Source organism: Staurois parvus, unplaced genomic scaffold (assembly GCF_062004578.1).
Source record: "Staurois parvus isolate SC_StPar_1 unplaced genomic scaffold, SC_StPar_1.0 ptg001882l, whole genome shotgun sequence".
Lineage (NCBI taxonomy): Eukaryota > Metazoa > Chordata > Amphibia > Anura > Ranidae > Staurois > Staurois parvus.
The window spans coordinates 626,053-645,940 of record NW_028319678.1 but is presented as its reverse complement, the minus strand read 5'-3'; the positions used below and the strand labels follow the sequence as shown (position 1 = coordinate 645,940).

Here is a 19,888-nt window from a genome sequence, read left to right as displayed (position 1 = left end):
GCCGTTTATAAACAGCAGGCGGACGGCAAGAGGTTAAAATAACCAGCATTGAATGAACAAAGTTTAAAACCAAGAACATGGCCGCCGTCTCTCCAGAACGCGGTGACATCACACGCCGAAGTTCCACCCAATGTCTTTAGATATACTGGGGGACAGTTACTAAAACTGGCGCACTCAGAATCTGGTGCAGCTGTGCAGGTAACCAATCAGCTTCTAACTTCAGCTTGTTCAATTAAGCTTTGACAATAAAACCTGGAAGCTGATTGGTTTCTTTGCAGAGCTGCACCAGATTTTGCACCATGCAGTTTTAGTAAACAACCCTCAATAGCTGAACTTTTTTTCCTTTATTTTCACCTAATGTTCCTGCCAGTAACACACTTCCTGTCCTAGAATGACCACACTCACTGTTCTGTATCTGAGGAACAGCATTGCCACTAAACAATATGGTAGTGTGACAAGAACACCCCTACCTAAAAAAGCAGGTTACTAGATGATCCACGCGGAGTAATATGAATTCAAAAGAATTTTTAACAATACTTTATTTGATCACATAGATCATAGGGAGGTTAAACATAAGCACGGTGTACATATGAAAAAAATAAAATCATGTTAAAAAACACTTAGCGTCTTCAATTGAAAACCCTAAATTGAAGACGCTAAGTGTTTTTTAACATGATTTTATTTTTTTCATATGTACACCGTGCTTATGTTTAACCTCCCTATGATCTATGTGATCAAATAAAGTATTGTTAAAAATTCTTTTGAATTCATATTACTCCGCGTGGATCATCTAGTAACCTGCTTTTTTAGGTAGGGGTGTTCTTGTCACACTACCATATTGTTTAGTATGTAGTTTTTGGGTTTTTGTATCCACACTTATACAAGTGAGTCGGAGATATGCTAATGACACCGGCAATTTGTGTCATTTTTGGTGGCCTGTTTTTGCTTTATTGTTGTGAACAGCATTGCCACCCTGGGACAGGACTGCAGAACACCTCCCTCCCTCTCTCCTCTTCTCTAAAACTGTTCTGTAGTACACATATGATAACTGGAAAGGCAGATCCCTTTTTTGAGATTTTAGTTCCACACACAAAACATAACAGGGATACACGATTTCTGGCAGACTTTTTAAACTTGCAGAAACTGTAGTTAGCCTGAAAAAAAAGAAAACGAATGCAGCCACTACAGCTAAGGACAGGTAAGCTGCAATATATTACATTCTTCTTGAGTTTAGATATACTTTAATATTCGCCTCCACAAACCATCATGTCAGTAACAACTCACCTGAGGAATCGAGCTATGCTAAGGTAGGTCAGTTCTTGCTTTTGCAAATCATTCTCTTCACCTCTATTTTCTCATGAGGTCTAGACGTTTTGTGTTATCCCGCTACCCTTTGTACTCTTCCCAGAGTTATAGGCAGAACAGGACTTTCCTCGTGTAGTATTTTATTAAGAATAAATGTTTAAAACTCAACTTTGGGACAACTATTTTTGTCTGGGTGAGAAGAGAGTCCCATTGGTCAGCTCTGTCACGTGACCATGCTGAGCAATGACCATGAGCCACAACCATGCTGCTTATACAACTTCCAGGGCTGTGTACGGAGTTAAGGCCTCATGCACACGGGTCCTGGAGCCGTATTCTGTGAAGGGGTCGTTTGCTTCAGCGTCTCTAGGCTGCGGATGCTGCGTGCAGGCAGCCTATTGACGTTTACTAGTACACAGGGGCTGCATGGACACAGCCACCAAAGATGTGCATGATGCAAAAATATGTTTTTGGATTCATTTGTTAAAGCGGAGCTCCATCCAAAAGGGAAATACTGCTTTAAGGCCTCCCCCCCACTCCTAGTTAGGAATTGGCACTTTTGGGGATCGGGTACTTGATTTTGACAGGTACTCGCTCCCACTTCTCCCACTTCCGCTTCAACCACCTAGGTCAGGGGTAGGCAACCTGCGGCTCTCTAGCTGTTGTGGAACTACATTTCCCATGAGGCATTGCAAAGATTACAAAACTGACAGTTACAGCTATGACTTGCAGAGGCATGATGGAACTTGTAGTCCTGCGGCTCTCAGATTACCTACCCCTGACCTAGGTGATCAGAAGTTCTCCCTCCTCACAGTCTTCTGGGACACAAGACTGGTCCCAGGAGACTGCTGGAAGAGCAAAAGATCCGCTCTAGGTGAGTTCCGAATCTATATAACCCCTCCACAGACACGCAGGTGCTGGCCCAATCCGTGATCACAGATGCAATGGAAAAACAGAATGGTTGGCCGCTAAAACAGCGATTGTGGTGGATGAAATCCTTTATTGGAATCCTTTACATGCAATATGAGAAAAACATGACAGCTCCAAGACAGGGCAGAGGAGCAGTGGATGCGTTTCCCACAAACACATGCTTAGGCATAGCAATAAACACATGTTCGTGTGAAACATGTCTACTGCTCCTCTGTCCTGTCTTGGAGCTGTCATGTTTTTATCATATTGCATGTAAAGGATTCCAATAAAGGTTTGCATCCACCACATCGCTGTATGTGTGGCCAACCATTTTGTTTTTCCATCCCAGAAGACTGCTGGACCATTCACAATGCACAGCTCAGCTCAGCCCAGCTCGCTGTCACAGTCGGGTGCCCACAGTTAAAGCGGAGTTCAACCAAAAGGGGAAGTTCCACTTTAAAGATTGGTCCCCCGCTCCCCATTAAGGATTGGCACCTTTGGGGAGCGGGGGGGGGACGGGTACCCGAATTTGACAGGTACCCACTCCCACTTCCGCTGCGATTGCCTAGGCGATCAGAAATGGAAGTTGTCGTCCTACCCTCCCTCCCCGAAGTCTTGTGGGATATGTGACAGGTCCCAGAAGACGACGGGGACATTCATGAAGCGCGGCGCTACTCGTGCCTGTGTAGTGGGCACCTGGCTGTGAAGCCGCAAGCTGTCAAAGCCGGGTGCCCACACTGAAGATGCCGGCCTCCTGGAATCCAGGAGCTGCAAGTGAAACGAGCTGCAGCGGGGGTAACGCGGGATCGTGGGACAGGTGAGTGGTTGTTTTTTTTAAAAGTCAGCAGCTACAGTTTTTATAGCTGCTGACTTTTATTATTTTACAGAGTGAGTGGAACTCGGCTTTAAGATGCCGGCGCTAAGGACTGAACACGGTCCCCAGCACCCCCTCGGGTGAGCACATCGCCAAATCCTGGTACAGGTAAGTGTCTTATTAAAAGTCAGCAGCTCCTCTTTAAGTTAATCATTTTGTTTCAAACAAATCATATTCTGTAATAACAAAATATTAGTGCAGCGCTCTGTAAATAATAGAGTGATAATCAACAAAAAAGTCCATAAATCAAAGTCCTTCTGCAATCACCATGTGAATTAAATCAAAGTTGTAAGAAAATCACTACGTGACTGCTTAAATTATTTCACCAATGTGCCGTGCTCCCCCTTCAGGTGTGCACTCACCAAAATTATTTGCCTTCCATTCTCATGGTTGGCAAATGCGATTTTTATATATATATATATATATATATATATATATATATTCCTCCAGAGTAAAGATGATTTCTCAGATCACAAATCGATTCCTCCCAAGAATGACTCAAATTCTCCAATATTATTGCCTCTGATGATGACTCTCCACAAACATCACATAAAAGAGAAAAGATAGAGACCCGACATGGTGCAGTAGCATTTAAAACCATTTAATCTCTGCCCAAAGAATCTCACTTACAAGATAATGGATTAAAATTAGGCCAAAGATGTGAAAACTTCCATATGTCGATAGTATCAGAGAGGGAAGACTGTACAATGCTCTCACCACTGCCGGTCCTCGCTCTCAGACAGTCCCGCGTCATTTCCGGTTCCAATGTTCGTCACTTCCGGTTGCCGCTTAACCAAAATCTGACGCGTTTTGTCACTTCCAGACTTAATCATAGGGAGTCCCTATGATTAAGTCCGGAAGTGATGAGACGCGCCAGGATTGGTTAAGTGGCAACCGAAAGTGATGAACATTGGAACCGGAGGTGACGCGGGACTGTCCAAGGGCGAGGTTTTAAATGGTACTGCACCATGTCGTGTGTGTGTCTCTCTCTCTCTGATCTCTCTCTCTCTCTCTCTCTCTCTCTGATCTCTCTCTCTCTCTCTCTCTCTGATCTCTCTCTCTCTCTCTCTCTCTCTCTGATCTCTCTCTCTCTCTGATCTCTCTCTCTCTCTGATCTCTCTCTCTCTCTCTCTGAGCTCTCTCTCTCTCTGAGCTCTCTCTCTCTGAGCTCTCTCTCTGATCTCTCTCTCTCTCTCTCTCTCTATATATTTTTTTTTTTGCCAACCATGAGAATGTGGAAGTTTTATCAATGGAGTGCGGTCAGCTTTCATTGCTTTCACATGTTGCCGCAGTCAAGGATTGGACCAGCACCTGCTGATGTTCAGAGGGGGCGGATGGTTCAATTGCTCACCTGGAGCGGTCCGTTTATCTTTTTTCACATTAGGACGAACAATTGTGTCTGTGCAGCTGCTGCGTCTTAAGTGATTTGAATGTGTTGTTTGCACACAGCACCTGGAGTCTAGAGACGCTGAGAAAAATTCCGGTTAATGGTATATGAGCCTCAACGCCCATGTGAATGATGCCTTAGTCTCCATGCACGCTGGACGTTTTGATAATTCTGGTAACATTGGCTGTGTAAAGTCAGTTTTTCAGCTTTTTTTAGCGTTTTTGTAGTAGCGTTTAGCTTCGTTTTTTTTTTAACTCCCCCCCCCCACACACACATTTTTTGGGGGGTAAAAAAACATCCAAAAATGCCGGGTTGCGGCGTTTTACAGCGTTTTGCAGCGTTAGAGCATTTTTACAGCTAAAAAAACTCCCCTAGAAGCCCACTAGTCCTGGGTTTTTTTCCAGCCAAAGAACGTCCCTGCTAAAAAACGATTCCAGTCTATGTGTGTATGGACACCTAGGATAACTTGCTGGGGGGTTTAATGGCTGTAGAAAAAAATGTCAAAAGCCAAAAACAGCCGATGTAAATACATCAAGTGTGCATGAGGACTTAGCCCTCGTTCATGCTGATGTGTTTCAGAACGCATGGAATTGCATGGCAAGTGAAATAACATGGCTTTCAGTGGAGGCCGCCAACATGTGCAGTGCGAATTCGCTTTGATGTGAAAAAGGGTCTTGTGCGTGTTAAGTGCAGTGTGGTGCAATTTTAAGGTCCATAGAGTTGTATGGAAACTGCATACAAAACACTGATCTGTCCTAATGTAGCTGCATTCATTTTCTTTTTTTTCTTTTTCTTTTTTTTTTTTTTTAGACTTTTTCTTTTATTTTCACCTATTAATCCAGCCAGTTTGTCTGTTGTATTTCAAAAGAACAAGCTATCCTGCAGCTGTAGCAATTACAGGGATGAGACAAACCATTCAGTACTGACAGGGTTGCTTACAATGGTCAGCTATTATTTATGTAAAACCTTTATCCTGAAAGAAAAAAAAACTTTGCTGTGGCTGGTTATAAAGTGTGAGCTGGAGTTTGACTTCAATTTGTTAGTGTATAGAAATCTGCTAGTACGTATAACACTCCCCTCCCTCTAGGCTGACAATGCTGCTTGTCCTAAGGTGCCCCCTGTGCTCCTCCATCCAGAGTGGGGAGTTGTGTTACTGGCCAGATCACCAGGTCTAAAAGAGGGAAAAAAAGGCTAAAAAGGGAAAACTAATTCAGCCATCACATCTAATTATTGGTAAGCTGCAGTATATTACATTTTCAGCTTTGGGTGTTTAATACCGCTTTAAGTGGAGTCGATAAAATAGTAACCAGTAAGATCTGGCTTATGTTGTCATGGGAAATTGGTAAAATGAGTCTCAGTACTGACAGCAGCAGTGCCTTTAAACAACACATCTCCATGTGGAATCATTAGTATGCAGTGGCTTTTCATTCCGATCCTCTGCTGTGAGTTGTAGCTACCTACACCGCTGGCAGCGCTCCAGACGGGTAGAACGATCCGCTTTGTGTACAGCCTGCAGTGGGCGAAGAATTGTGACGGCAATATCTTTATCTAGAGATTGTGTGAACTGCAACTATATTTAATTGAAAATTTTACAGAGCGAGTGCAAGTCTGCTATGAAGTGCAGTATCTGTATATACAGTTTCTTCACATGTACTACAGACTTTACAGCACCCGTTCCTGCATATTAAAACAAAAACAACCTGCGCCACAAGAACTATGTGAAAAATTTGAAAGTGAATGCTGCTGTGCCTTGATAAGAATCAAAAAGATTGATAAAAATCAGTGAAACAAAACCATGCAAAACATGAAATTAATCAAAAATAATTTTACACAAATCATAATAAATTCTGTGGTTATAAAATAAATGTCCAAAACCACCAAAATGAAAAAAATATATTAAATTGTGTAAATGTGCGGCCACCCAGCGTCTGGGCCTAGACACCGAACATTTGCGTTCATGTAACAAAAAACATATGTGCTGAGAGCGCGCACTCTGTGCGCTCCCAGCACACGTGCGGTACTCACGGTACTTTCTCTGTATTACATTTATCCTAAAAAATTTTTGGAGCACTATTTGCATGTTTAACCCCTTCACGCCGGATCGTCCCGGCGTGAAGAGGAGTTCCTGCGTTGGGAGGTGGGCAAGACGAGGCGGGGCTTAGTGTCGTGGCCGCCGTGACGTCACGGCCGGTCATATGATCAGGAAAGGTCCCGTTCGAAAGAGCGGACCGGGACCTTTCCGTGAGTACCACACGTGTGCTGGGAGCGTGCAGGGCAGGGCTCAGAGACAACAGGTATGATACAGTAGAGGCTCAGAGACAACAGGTATGATACAGGAAAGGTTTAGAGACAACAGGTATGATACAGGAGAGGCTCAGAGACAACAGGTATGATACAGGAGAGGCTCAGAGACAGTGGATATGATACAAGAGAGGGTCAGAGACTGCCGACATGATACAGGAGAGGGTCAGAGACTGCCGACATGATACAGGAGAGGGTCAGAGACTGCCGACATGATACAGGAGAGGGTCAGAGACTGCCGACATGATACAGGAGAGGGTCAGAGACTGCCGACATGATACAGGAGAGGCTCAGAGACAACAGGTATGATACAGGAGAGGCTCAGAGACAACAGGTATGATACAGGAGAGGCTCAGAGACAGTGGATATGATACAGGAGAGGCTCAGAAACAGCAGGTATGATACAGGAGAGGCTCAGAGACAGCGGATATGATACAGGAGAGGCTCAGAGACCGCAAGTATGATACAGGAGAGGCTCAGAAACAGCAGGTATGATACAGGAGAGGCTCAGAGACAACAGGTATGATACAGGAGAGGCTCAGAGACAGCAAGTATGATACAGGAGAGGCTCAGAGACAGCAAGTATGATACAGGAGAGGCTCAGAAACAGCAGGTATGATACAGGAGAGGCTCAGAGACAGCAGATATGATACAGGAGAGGCTCAGAGACAGCAGATATGATACAGGAGAGGCTCAGAGACAGCAAGTATGATAAAGGAGAGGCTCAGAAACAGCAGGTATGATACAGGAGAGGCTCAGAGACAACAGGTATGATACAAGAGAGGGTCAGAGACTGCAGACATGATACAAGAGAGGGTCAGAGACTGCAGACATGATACAAGAGAGGGTCAGAGACTGCAGACATGATACAAGAGAGGGTCAGAGACGGAACATGCTATAGGAGTGGGTCATGCTTGAGGAGACAGATATAGACTAGAGACACATTACATGACACTGCTAGAAATCTTTTCAATAACAAGGCTATAAGGAAACACAGGTCAGAGTTTGCAGGGGCCCCTAGGGTCGCATACAAAGTGCCAAAGGACTGCACACGGTTCCTAAGCCACAGTTTGGGTACTATTGGTTTAAAGGCTTAGTTCACCTTTTTAGGAAAAAAAAAAAAAGATGAATTAACACCCTACACCTGCCCCACACTCAGTCCCCACTGCATTTACCTCTGTGGATGATACAGTTTCATTGGCTACATAACGTGTTGCAATGGCTCTGCACCATTCTTCCTATTCTTTCCTTGAGATCTGGACAGATCAGATCAGTTCTGACTGATCAGCATTGGCATGATAATCAGAACCACTCTGATCTGTGAACTGCAGCGGGGACCAAGGTGGGGGGAGAAGGGAGGGTGTAGGGTGTTCAACTTTTTAATTTTTTTCCTGAAATTGTGTACTAACCCTTTAAAACACATCAATGTATGTATACTTTTTTTTGTGCAGTTTTATGTGCATTGTGATGTGAATGAGCCCTAAAGGAGCACTACTGGTAGTACATTAGTCAGTGACTCTGGACAGGTGGTTGTCCTTTCCTATTCTCCAGTAGCCGCTCACACAGAGGATTTCTCATAGATCTCCATTTCATTGTGTGATACGCACTTCTGGGGGTTAAACCCTCATTACTGCCTGCTAGGGACAGCTTACAGTCACCTCCCTTAATATTGTAAGCAATGTTACAGCTAACATGGAGTGTATTCTGCACCTTCCTGCTCAGATCACACTAGTCACCCCAATACTGTACACCCCATCCGCTTTCTGATTTCTGTACCGGGGAGGCAGCAGACGTCTCCAGATTTTAGATGATACTACATCTCCCTATTGTTGTCTTTTTCCTCTGGAAGTATTCATGAGGTTAATAGAAGGCTGTCTTCCTCCGCCTACACGTTTCCTTCTATTGTTTCCAATAATAATTATTCTTTCCCTCCCCACAGATTGCGTGTTCCTCACGACTCCTCCACAGAGCTCAACCATTTTGGCTACCAATTCCTGCAGAAGACGTTCGAGAAGCATGACTTGGTGAGGACAGTGCCAAACAGGGACGGGTCATGGATTTGTTAATGTGGGAAATGAGGCACTCCTCTTTATTGTATATATCAGTGGTTCTCAACCTTCCTAATGCCGTGACCCTTTAATACAGTTCCTCATGTTGTGGTGACCCCCAACCATAAAATTATTTACCCAGTAATTATAATTCATGAGTGTCGTTTTACCTCCAATACTGCTGCTTTCAACACAGCAGCTGCTTTTAACAGAGTAGCTGCTTTCTACACAGTAGCTGCTTTCTACACAGTAGCTGCTTTCTACACAGTAGCTGCTCTTTACACATCGGAAATATGTGTTTTCTGATGGTCTTAGGGGACCCCTGTGAAAGGGTCGTTCGACCCCCAAAGGGGTCGCGACCCACTGGTTGAGAACCACTGGTATATATTGAAGCTGGACTCCAGGCCTACCTTTTTTCAGAGACTTCCCTAGGGTTGGTGTCACCCGGTGTGGTAACACGTGGTGTCACCCCTCCAGAGAGGAAGGAGCGGTGCTGGTGTAGCGGTAAAATTAGTATCCCGTGAAGCAACTGCGCATGTACCGGTTTCAGGCCACAAAACTGATCTCCGACTTTAGCACAGAGCTGCCACAGTTAACCCCTGTATAGGTTGAACCCATACGGGGTTAACTGATCTTGCAACCCATAGTGATCCACGGGATCAGCTTCAGCGGTTTGCAGCCTGTAAGGGGTTAACTGGCACCTCTGCTAAAGTCGGCGATCGGCTTCTTTGGCCTGAAACCGGCACATGCGCAGTTGCTTCAGTGGATACATATCTTCACGGGATACTCATTTTACTGCTACACGGGGGGCAGCTGTCACTGTGCCGGGAATCCGGGATCACCCCAATAACTGGCCAGGACCTTCACAGAGCCCAGAAGCTCTGCTGACATCCTGCTTCTGCACCCCTTGTGATGGTGTCACCCAGTGCGGCCCGCACCCCCCTAGGGATGCCACTGCCTTTTTTTCCCCATGCTTTTGGCAAGTCTTCTCCTGTGTTAAAATTGATTGTTCTGAAATCCCTTCAAACTTGCATCTCCATAATATAACCCTTTGAAGCTGCAGTATCTCCTGTTCATTTTGTATCAGTATGACTTTAATCATCAATCCCCTCTCTTCCATATCTGTTTTGTCTTTGCCTCATCTGTACTGTCCAAGATATAAGTTTTCTCTGTCATTAATCATTAATTGCAGAGCATGATTTGAAAGAACACACCCCTGCATCCTTTTAGATGTGCATGCTCAAGCAACTGATCAGCCGATTGCACGGCTTAAAGGCATTGCACTAAACAGGAACCTAGTTATTCAATAAAGGGACAGAACTACTTGTTCCAGGTCACAATTCATGACTCACTATTTACTGTGCATCACAAATGTGGCAGCACTGATATGATAAAGACTGCATGGTGGCTCTGTTATTTGCTCTGCTTGCTTGGTCTGTTTCAATTCTAATTACTATGCAGCTTTCACCTGAAACACACTAGATTCTGACACCCAGGGTTTGTGGAATATGTAGTTTCTTCACAGGAAGTGTCTTAAGCAGGCCATACATTAAAACATTTTCAGTCACAGGTTGCAGGAAAGAAAATTGTTCAGTTCCCCCTTCACTACATTTTGTGCTGATGGGGGAATCACTCCCACGGAGCTTTTGTATTCTGACAGTGGAAGGTATCCAAGCCGTCAGAATATAAAGATCATCGCTGGCTGCTACAAAACATCAAATTACACCATGACACTACATGATCGATGCTCATCCTTTACAGATGAAAAACACATGGTGCAGATAGGAAGGTTTATGATGCCTTTAAAGTCTGCAGCATCCAGTTGTCAGCAGGGTGGAGCATGAAAATCTAAAGGGATGCCAAGAATGTGTTCTTTTATATAACACTCTTTGAAGCAGATCCAAAACAAGGTGTTATAACCTTTACAAGAGTCTACTGGCCCCTCCCAACAAAATTAGAGCAAATGCCAACAGACAGACCCAGTTATGACCTCACTGGGATTCAAAAAAGGTACTTCTTCTAAACAAAAGAATTTGATTGAAAAATTGTAATCGTATGCTGATTGAGGAAGGTGTGAACAAGAAAAGCTATAATATGTGTACATTACACTTTGGCTTCAATATAGGAAGGAGGGAATAGTAGTGTTATTATTGTAGGGAGGGGGAGGAAAAGTGGATCTAAAGCTAAATGTGGGCAGCACAGTGTCTAAATGGTTAGCACTTCCGCCTGGCAGTACCAGGGTTGTTGGTTCGAATCCCAGCCACAGCACCTCCTGCCTGGAGTTTGCATGTTCTCCCTGTGCCTGCGTGGGTTTCCTCTGGGTGCTCCGGTTTCCTCCCACACTCCAAAGCCATGCTGGTAGGTTAATTGGTTCCTGTCTAAATTGTCCCTAGTATGTGTATGTATGAATGTGAGTTAGGGACCTTAGATTGTACGCCCCTTGAGGGTTAGGGACCTTAGATTGTACGCCCCTTGAGGGTTAGGGACCTTAGATTGTACACCCCTTGAGGGTTAGGGACTGATGTGAATGTACAATATATATGTAAAGCGCTGCGTAAATTGACGGCGATATATAAGTACCTGAAATAAATAAATGTCTTTTACCGTAATGCACTCCTTACGTCGATGTAAAAACATTTTACATTTACTGTGCCCCCCCTCTCCACACGCCGCTTGCTATGGGGGCAGACACAGAAGAGGAGGTGCTAAGATCGCTGGCGGGGGATCCCAGGAGAAGCACTTCAGGGCCGGCTGCTCTGTGCAGAGCCATTGCGCAGAGTAGGTGAGTATAAAATATTTCTTACTTTAATTTTTAAAAAATTGCCTTTAGATTCACTTTAATGTAGGAAGGGAGGAGTATGGTGGGGCGTGGCTTTGTACAATACTGGTTGTGGGACTAACAAGAAATGAAAAGGCGTAAAAAATAATGGAGGAAGGTTCGCCAACCAACTGTAGATGACTGTCATTACACATGACAGAATGTAATTGTCTTTCTTTTCCACAGGATGGCGATGGTGCTTTAAGTCCTTCTGAGCTGCAAAGTTTTTTCAGTGTTTTCCCCTACACCCCCTGGGGCCCCGAGCTGCAGAGCACGGTGTGTGTGGCAGAGAACGGCTTGCTGCCTCTGCATGGATACCTGTGCCAGTGGACGTGAGTTAAACAACCATCTCATTATCTATTCTGTGCTTCTATTAGTCTCATGCAGTGACAGTCATCTGTGTGCTGCCGTTCCTTCACCTAGGCTCGCAATACCTAGGATTTGACTTTCTACATCAAAACAACCTAAAATCCAGTTGGATGGCCTTTATATTATATTGCCTGGTTGCAGGGGCGTCCCTAGGGTTGGTGTCACCCGGTGCGGTAAAACACTTGGTGACACCCCCTCCGACGATCCCTGCAGGATGGATCGGATCTGCAGAATGAGCATAATGTATCAAACTCTGATCCATTATGCTCCCCAATCCGCAGATCCGATCCATCCTGGGGGGATCGCCGGCTTGCTTTACAACTTACCTTTTCGTGGAGTGGGTCCGGTGTCACCCCGTGCGGTCTATGTCACCCCATGCGGCACCCCCCGCACCTGCCTATGGATGCCACTGCCTGGTTGTAATAATTTATTGGGTGAATTGGCCGGTGAAAATATTTTTATGTACAGCAATAGAGCTGCATTCCCAATACTTTCTTGTCGTACTGCATGGCTTGACCTTTTTTTTTAGGTGGGTGTTGGTTTACACTCAGCCTTAAAATCTTTTAGTAGCATTTAGTGTGCAGGTGCCGTGTGATTTTTGAAGTGTTTAATGTGGTTCAGAGCAATTCTTCTTTGTTAAATCCTCCCTCCAACCTCCCCTTCATTCTTGCACAGTTGTATCGACTCCTCTCCTGGACTGAAATGGCTTACTCTGATTTCACTGCACACTGTGAGCTTCTCACAACGTGCATTAGAAGCTGCAGCAATTCAGGTAGAGTTTGCCTCTTTCCTGGCTGGAGGACGTCCAGCGTCATGTAGCGATTTCTGCCTCAGCCTGACTGTGCCTGACCCCCACTCCTTTTATTCATTGGGCTTCAGTTCTTTTAATCATGGCAGTGCAGCATTACATATGGTTGTAATCTAGGGTGGTCTACATGCAAATGTAATTTGTTTAGGAACACCCACTCCTACAGACTGACATCTTTTCCATGTATAGTGGCTAGAGGTGGCCATAGCCATGAGATAAATGTTGTCTGCTCTGCTCATGGTAAATCCAGGGCCATGGATAAGGGGGTACCACCAGTCCTCATGTATGGGACCTATGCCAGCAGGGGGGGCCCAGGCAGCTGGGTGAATTTGATATTTGCAGAATTCCCTCCAAGAGCCATCCCACTGCATGCATCAGTGCTGAGAGCTCTTGATTATGGCTGGTCAGAAGACCAGCAGGGTGCTTCCTGAAAACATCACAGCAGCCTGCTGGCCCAATGACCAGCCATGATCTGCCTGCATTGCAAAGAGAAGCACAGTGACCCACTGATGAGATCATTGGATCTAAAATAAAGTATGTAATGAAAACCCGCCTTCCTGCCCAGGGAATGGGAAGGATTGGTGCTCTTGTGACCTCTGTAATTGGTTGTTATAGCGATCACATGATCAAGAGCCTGTCCCAATGACTACCGAACGTTAATCCAGATCAAGAGCTCTGTCTTTGTGCTGGGAGTACGCAGTGAGTGCACTCTCAGTACAGAAACATTGGCCACCCATTAGCCCACCCTTTTTTGCCACTGCACATATGCAATACGTGGGCAGCAAGAGGTTAATTACAGATATACAACAAATTGTAGACTTTTTTGTAATAGTTTTACAATCTGCTTTTTTTTCTGTTTTGCTGGCAGGCTTGTGGCTTACCTGGATGTACACCGGTGCCTGGAACACCTGGGGTATTTAGGGTACCCCATTTTGTGTGAACAGGACAGCCAAACTCACGCTGTCACAGGTATGGTCTGTTTACAGAACACACTCCCCAGAAGGACCCCATTTGAAAGTTGACTTTAAAATCCCAATAAACACAAAGGAATCAGGCAGGTACATTTACAGTTAGGCAAGGCACACCCCATTAATGGTGTGGAATGGTTAGTGGGTGTGTTATCATCGGTCTGCGTCATTGTGGGTGTCATCGTTGGTCGCTGACTGTGCAAATGCAGTCCGTCCAGGGCTGCCTACTTCTATAGCTGGAAGCCACTCAACCACCCATCACAGTGAATATAATTTGCATATATGCCCAAGAGCCAGCCCGCTGATCCAGAGTGTGCTTAGGGGGCTGTAACATTTAATGTGATTTTTTTTCTGACCCCCTCTTCCAACAGCTTACTGAAAGCCAAGATTAGCAGAGAGACCCAAAAAGGATATATCTGGGTCTACAAACAGGTATACTTTAACCACCTCCCACCCGCCATATAGTAATATGACGGACGCAAGATGGTTCTCTCGTTCTGGGAGGACGTCATATGATGTCCTCACATTCTCACTGCGCATGTGCGGCTCAGGGAGCGCGCGGCGATCAGCGGTGCGCTGTGTCCCTCGAACACAGTGGATCACCGATCACGGAAAGAGCCAAAGATGTCGGCTCGGGCATGTGATCAGCTGTGTCCAATCATATCTGATCACATGTAAACAGGGAAATGCTGGTTATCGGCATTTCTCTCCTCTCGAGCTGTCACGCTGACAGAGGAGAGGAGAGCCGGTAATCGGCTTTCCTCGAGGGGACATCTACACTGATCATCAGGGCACTGTTGATCAGTGTGCCCTGATGATCAGTGTAGCCCCAGCAACAGCACCTGTCAGTGTCCATCAGTGCCAGTGCCCTTGTCAGTGCTCATCCATGCCACCTGCCAGTGCCCTTGTCAGTGCTCATCAATGCCTCATGCCAGTGCCCATCAGTGCCACATCAATGCCACATATCAGAGCCTACCAGTGCACATCAATGCCACATGTCAGTGCCCATCTGAGCTGCCTTTCAGTGTCACCCATCAGTGCCGCCTATCAGTGCTGCCTATCAGTGCCATGTATCAGTGCTGCCTTTCAGTGCCCATCAGTGATGCCTGTCAATGCCCATCAGTGCCACCTACCAGTGCCTCCTCATCAGTGCCCATCAGTGCAGCCTATCAGTGCCCATCACTGCAGCCTCATTAACGCATATCAGTGATGGAGAAAAATCACTTATTTGCAAAATTTTATAACAAAAACTAAGAAAAAACGTTTTGTTTTGTTTTTCAACATTTTCAGTGGTTTTTGGTTTGTTTAAGAAAAAATAAAAAATGCAGAGGTGATTACATACCACCAAAATAAAGCTCTATCTGTCACAAAAAAAATGATAAACATTTCATATGGGTACAGTGTTGCATGACTGCACAATTTTCATTCAAAGTGCAACAGCGCTGAAAGCTGGAAATTGGCCTGGGCCGGAAGGGGGTATAAGTGCCCTGTAGGCGAGGGGTTTAAAAGGGAAATGTTTCATTCAAACATTTTTAAGACTTTTTGATTATGGAGGTGAAAGGGGAGCAAGGAATATATTTTTTTAATACATTAAACATCAGCTTTACACTAAAGAACCATTTTGCTCAGAGTTTCCCTTTAGGTGTTGACATTATCTCCGTGTTCTAACAGATGTGAGTCTTGTATCAGCTGAGGATAAGTGAATCAGACTCCCAGCATTCCTCACTTTCTTATCCAGGCTATTAAGGGATTAATCACAATCAGGATGCAGTGATAGACTCACAAGCTGCTCCTTGTAGCAACGGTGCAATTCCTTGGTTGGATAGTTTTATATCCTGGCACCAATGAGCTCTCTAAGAACATTAACTGTCATTCATCTTCGATCGTACATGATACAGACTTGTTTGTGTTGGGATTTCTGTAGCTGAGGACTCCCTCTTGTCTTTGCAGTCAGTCTTACTTTTTTGTGGATGACACCGACAACCACAGTGGCAAGACCTGTAATCTACGTACACAAGACAAGACAACCATTTACTTCATTTAGAACTGAAATGAACAAGAGCTGCCATCCTCTAAGGGCTCATGTACACTGCAGCTGATAAAGTCCCGTTTAGGAGCTGTTCAGCATTTTTTCAGCAGCTCCTGAACTCACCTTAATGTTTTCCTGTGTGTCCATGTACACATCTTCGTTTACAGTCATTTACAGGCATTTGAGTGTACAGCCGGTTTTTTGAACACAGAAAACTTGCGTTCAGCAGACGATTTTATCAGCGTTTCAAACGCAAAACGCTTGTAAACGCGGCAAATAGTGTTTATAAGCGTTTGAGTTTGAAGAATGTGTTTAACTCTTCCAGTTCCCGATGCTGTCCAGAGCCTTTTTTCATCATGAAAAATGCATGCAAAGCGTTTTCAAGGTACTCAAATGGACAAAACACTGAACACAGGATGTTCCTACCATTCTAATGACCAATCACACCTCAAACCTCTCCCACCCTTGGAAACAAAAGATATGTTAATGACCATTCACACCTCAAATTCCTCATGAAGACCCCCTGCCTGGTGGCCTTAATGACTCCCTCCACTAGACACCTTTCCCACCCTTGGAAACAAAAGAAATGTTAATGAGCAACTCACACCTAAGCTATTCTTAGCACATACTGCTGTCTCTGTTTCTACTCTCTGTATTTCTCTGAAACAGTCTGAAATAGTTAATAATTTACCACTTTTCAGTGCATTCTGGGCATTTGGGAGTTCTCCTGTGCTTATCTTTAAAAAACGCTTCTAAACGCAAACGCGCATAAATGCAGTATGCAAAGGAGGCTAAACTGCCGTTTTTTAACCTACATTTTCCAGCAGTCAGTTTCCATCGTTCAGAAGTGTCCCGTGTACATGGGACCTAACTGTTCTTTTGCAGTGCTGTATCTACTACTGCATGACAGGCCCCCTTAGATGTGTGCATCAGTAGCTGGAAGTGCCAATTCACAATCCAAATATCAAATATGCTATACCACCAAATGTTTGTGAACACCTGACCATCATACCTACCTATATGGACAAAGTATGTTAATACCCCTCTAATTGATTTCAGTTGTCTCCAGTGGGAAAAAAAAAAACTTTTCTTGCTACAGCGTACAATTGCATTCTCCCAACCTTGTGGTAATGTCCTGTTCACAAAGCCAGCCCCATGCAGACATGGGTTGATGAGTTTGGTGTGGAGGAACATGCGTGTCCAACACAGAGCCATGACCTCAACCCTACCAAACACAATTGCAAGCCAGGTTTTCTCATCCATCTTCAGAACCTGACCTTCACAAATGCCAAATGATCATAGAAGGTTTTTTTTTATCTGAATGCAGAGGATGCATTGAGATTAAAAACCTTATGCTTTTATAAGCACTTTAATGATGATGCTTTTGTAATGAGATGTCCAACAAGCCCATATAGGCATGATAGGTGTCCACAAACTTTAGACTACATTTTGTATACATGAAGAATTATCTACTGTAGGTAGGAGATCGTAGCCGCTGAAATACATTAGCTACTGTCTCTTAAAAAAAAAAAAAACCTACCTCAATTGTGTTTCACATATACGTCCCATTTGGTACTTTAAACTATACTGCCACCCCCTAGGAGCCAAACCTCAAGGAAATGTACTCCAGGAACCAAACCTCAAGGAAATGTCCCCCAGGAACCAAACCTCAAGGAAATGTCCTCCAGGAACCAAACCTCAAGGAAATGTCCTCCAGGAACCAAACCTCAAGGAAATGTCCTCCAGGAACCAAACCTCAAGGAAATGTCCTCCAGGAACCAAACCTCAAGGAAATGTCCTCCAGGAACCAAACCTCAAGGAAATGTCCTCCAGGAACCAAATCTCAAGAAAATGTCCCCCCAGGAACCAAACCTCAAGAAAATGTCCCCCATTAACCAAACCAGGAAAATTGAGCTCCTCCATTCCCAAACCCAGACATCACCTTAAAAAACATATTTTAAAGAAGTTCTAAAGCAGACCGTTTTCTAAAACTGTCCATTCTTTGTGCCTCCTCCACCTCCCTAAACAGCTACCTGACACCACTGTTTAGCTCTGTCCCTGCCAGTGGCCCCGCTCTGTTATTTCTGTCTGCATTTACGGGCATGACTGAGACCAGCCGGAGCTATTGGCTCCTGCTGCTTTTAGTCAAATCCAGTGAGGAGAGAGTAGGGGGTGGGGCCAAGCTGCACTGTGTGTGTCAATGGACACACAACATGGTTCTGGATCGAGTCTGCACGAGTACCCCTATAGCAAGCAGCTTGCTAGGGGGTCACTCAGAAAAGAGGAGGAGTCTAGAGCGCCAGTGGGGGACCCCAGAACTGGCGGTTCGGGGCCTCTTTGTGCAATACTGTTAGTAAGGTAACTATAACATATTTGTTATTTTATTAAAAAATGTTTGCTTTACAGTACATGCACTTTCAGTCAGTTTCTGGTTTAGTAAGAGTAGAAAGTGACTTCTGTTTCACAGCTCTGACAGAATTGCTGATTTCACACTTTTATGTTGAATTGTGGTAGTGGCTTCCCATAGTTCGGGGCGGCAGCTAAATTCCTACTTTATAGAAGTAGCACTGATTTCACGCTCACATAAAGTGTTGTTTCTTAATTTCACCCTGACAGTCCCATCAGCTGGTGCTGTGGGGTAACCACCACCTTCCACCTCCGTTTTTTTTTTACCAAGAAGCATTTATTATCTCGGATGAGTCAGAAGATTCCTCTGAAATTTAAAGTGTACTGTATAAACTTATAAAGCTGTTGACAACACTGCTGGGATGGATATCTAAAGGGCAATAAATGGAAATACTTCTCTTTCCTGGAGAAAATACTGCTCCCATCTCTCACCTGTGCTGGTCACATAACTAAAGCCTGATACACACAATGAGAATATCTGACGAATGATCATGCTAGTCTCATCGAAAACGAATGTTACTAAAGTTATGAAAGTTATGACAGACTACAACTTCTGAAGTGATGTAATGTGTTGTATTCTTTCGTTTGTGAACAGTCATGGTCTTGGCCACTTGATTTTGTTTCATACAAATACTATACTGTTTACACGAAATTTGTTCGTTCTGTTATCTTATGAGAAAAATTGACCCTTTGGATATTTTTGCATGAACTGAGGTGGTTGGCTCTGGAAAGCTGTGTACTAATGAATAGATTATCGAACGATCGCTCAAAATGCGTTTTTGTTTTGTCTGATTTTCTCATCATGTGTACCAGGCATAAAAGCCTAGACATTTAATCAGATGATCTCTGCAGAAGAGGAGGGTCAGCCAACTGATTTTTATCCCATGCCCCCTTCAATGCAGATCATGGGACAGAATGTCTAGGCTTTAGGCAGCACTGGGGAAACTTGGAGCAGTATTTTCTCCAGGAAAAGTAAGTATTTCAGCTCTTCTTGTACTCTGTATTTGTCCATTCAATTAAAACTTTTGTACCCAGCTGCAGCCTAAAGTCAAACTTCAGCCAAAACATCTAAAACTTCCCCATTCTATTAAAAAATGTATTTTGTTGTGGTCTATGTCCACACTGGAAAGATTTTCCATGACTTCCTGTCCCCACTGTTGGGGGCACAGATTTTAAAAAAAAAACAAAAAAACAAGCTTTTATCCCTTCCTTACTCTGTCCAAAACAACAAAAATTTGGACTTTAACTTTTAAATATAATGCAAATGTATTCATCTAGAGATTTGTCCGAATCAAATCTACAGCATTGTACTTTCTTTCTCCTCTCAGTGACCCGCGAGAAGAGGATAGACCTGGAAAAAGGACAGACCCAGAGAAGTGTTTTCTTGTGTAAGGTCATTGGCCCCCGAGGGACAGGGAAGTCAGCCTTCCTGCGGGCCTTCCTTGGCCAGAGCCTTGAGGTAAGTGGCATGTTCTGTAACCAGCTGCCTTCTTTTGTTGTTAGTGAGGAATGATTTGAAAAAAAAAAAACAGACTGCTGCCTTTAAAACAGGCTTTGCGCTTACATTTTTTGAATGCTGCATAAAAGTGCAAAAGGGAGCTCATGGAGGGAAAAGTAGCTAATATATTCACCTTTCCTGATTCCCATAGTGCAGGCAGTGATGTAACCT

General features: G+C 44.4%; 1 protein-coding gene across 1 annotated transcript in view; it reads left to right on the top strand.

The window, feature by feature from the left end:
* The window catches only part of RHOT2 (ras homolog family member T2), a 64,767-nt gene that overhangs the window by 25,899 nt on the left and 18,980 nt on the right, over window positions 1-19,888 (top strand). Inside the window, exons 12-15 of the mRNA XM_089664321.1 lie at window positions 8,713-8,797; window positions 11,826-11,971; window positions 13,685-13,785; window positions 19,548-19,678. Coding sequence (XP_089520447.1) covers window positions 8,713-8,797; window positions 11,826-11,971; window positions 13,685-13,785; window positions 19,548-19,678 — 463 coding nt within the window. The remainder of the gene's footprint in view (window positions 1-8,712; window positions 8,798-11,825; window positions 11,972-13,684; window positions 13,786-19,547; window positions 19,679-19,888) is intronic.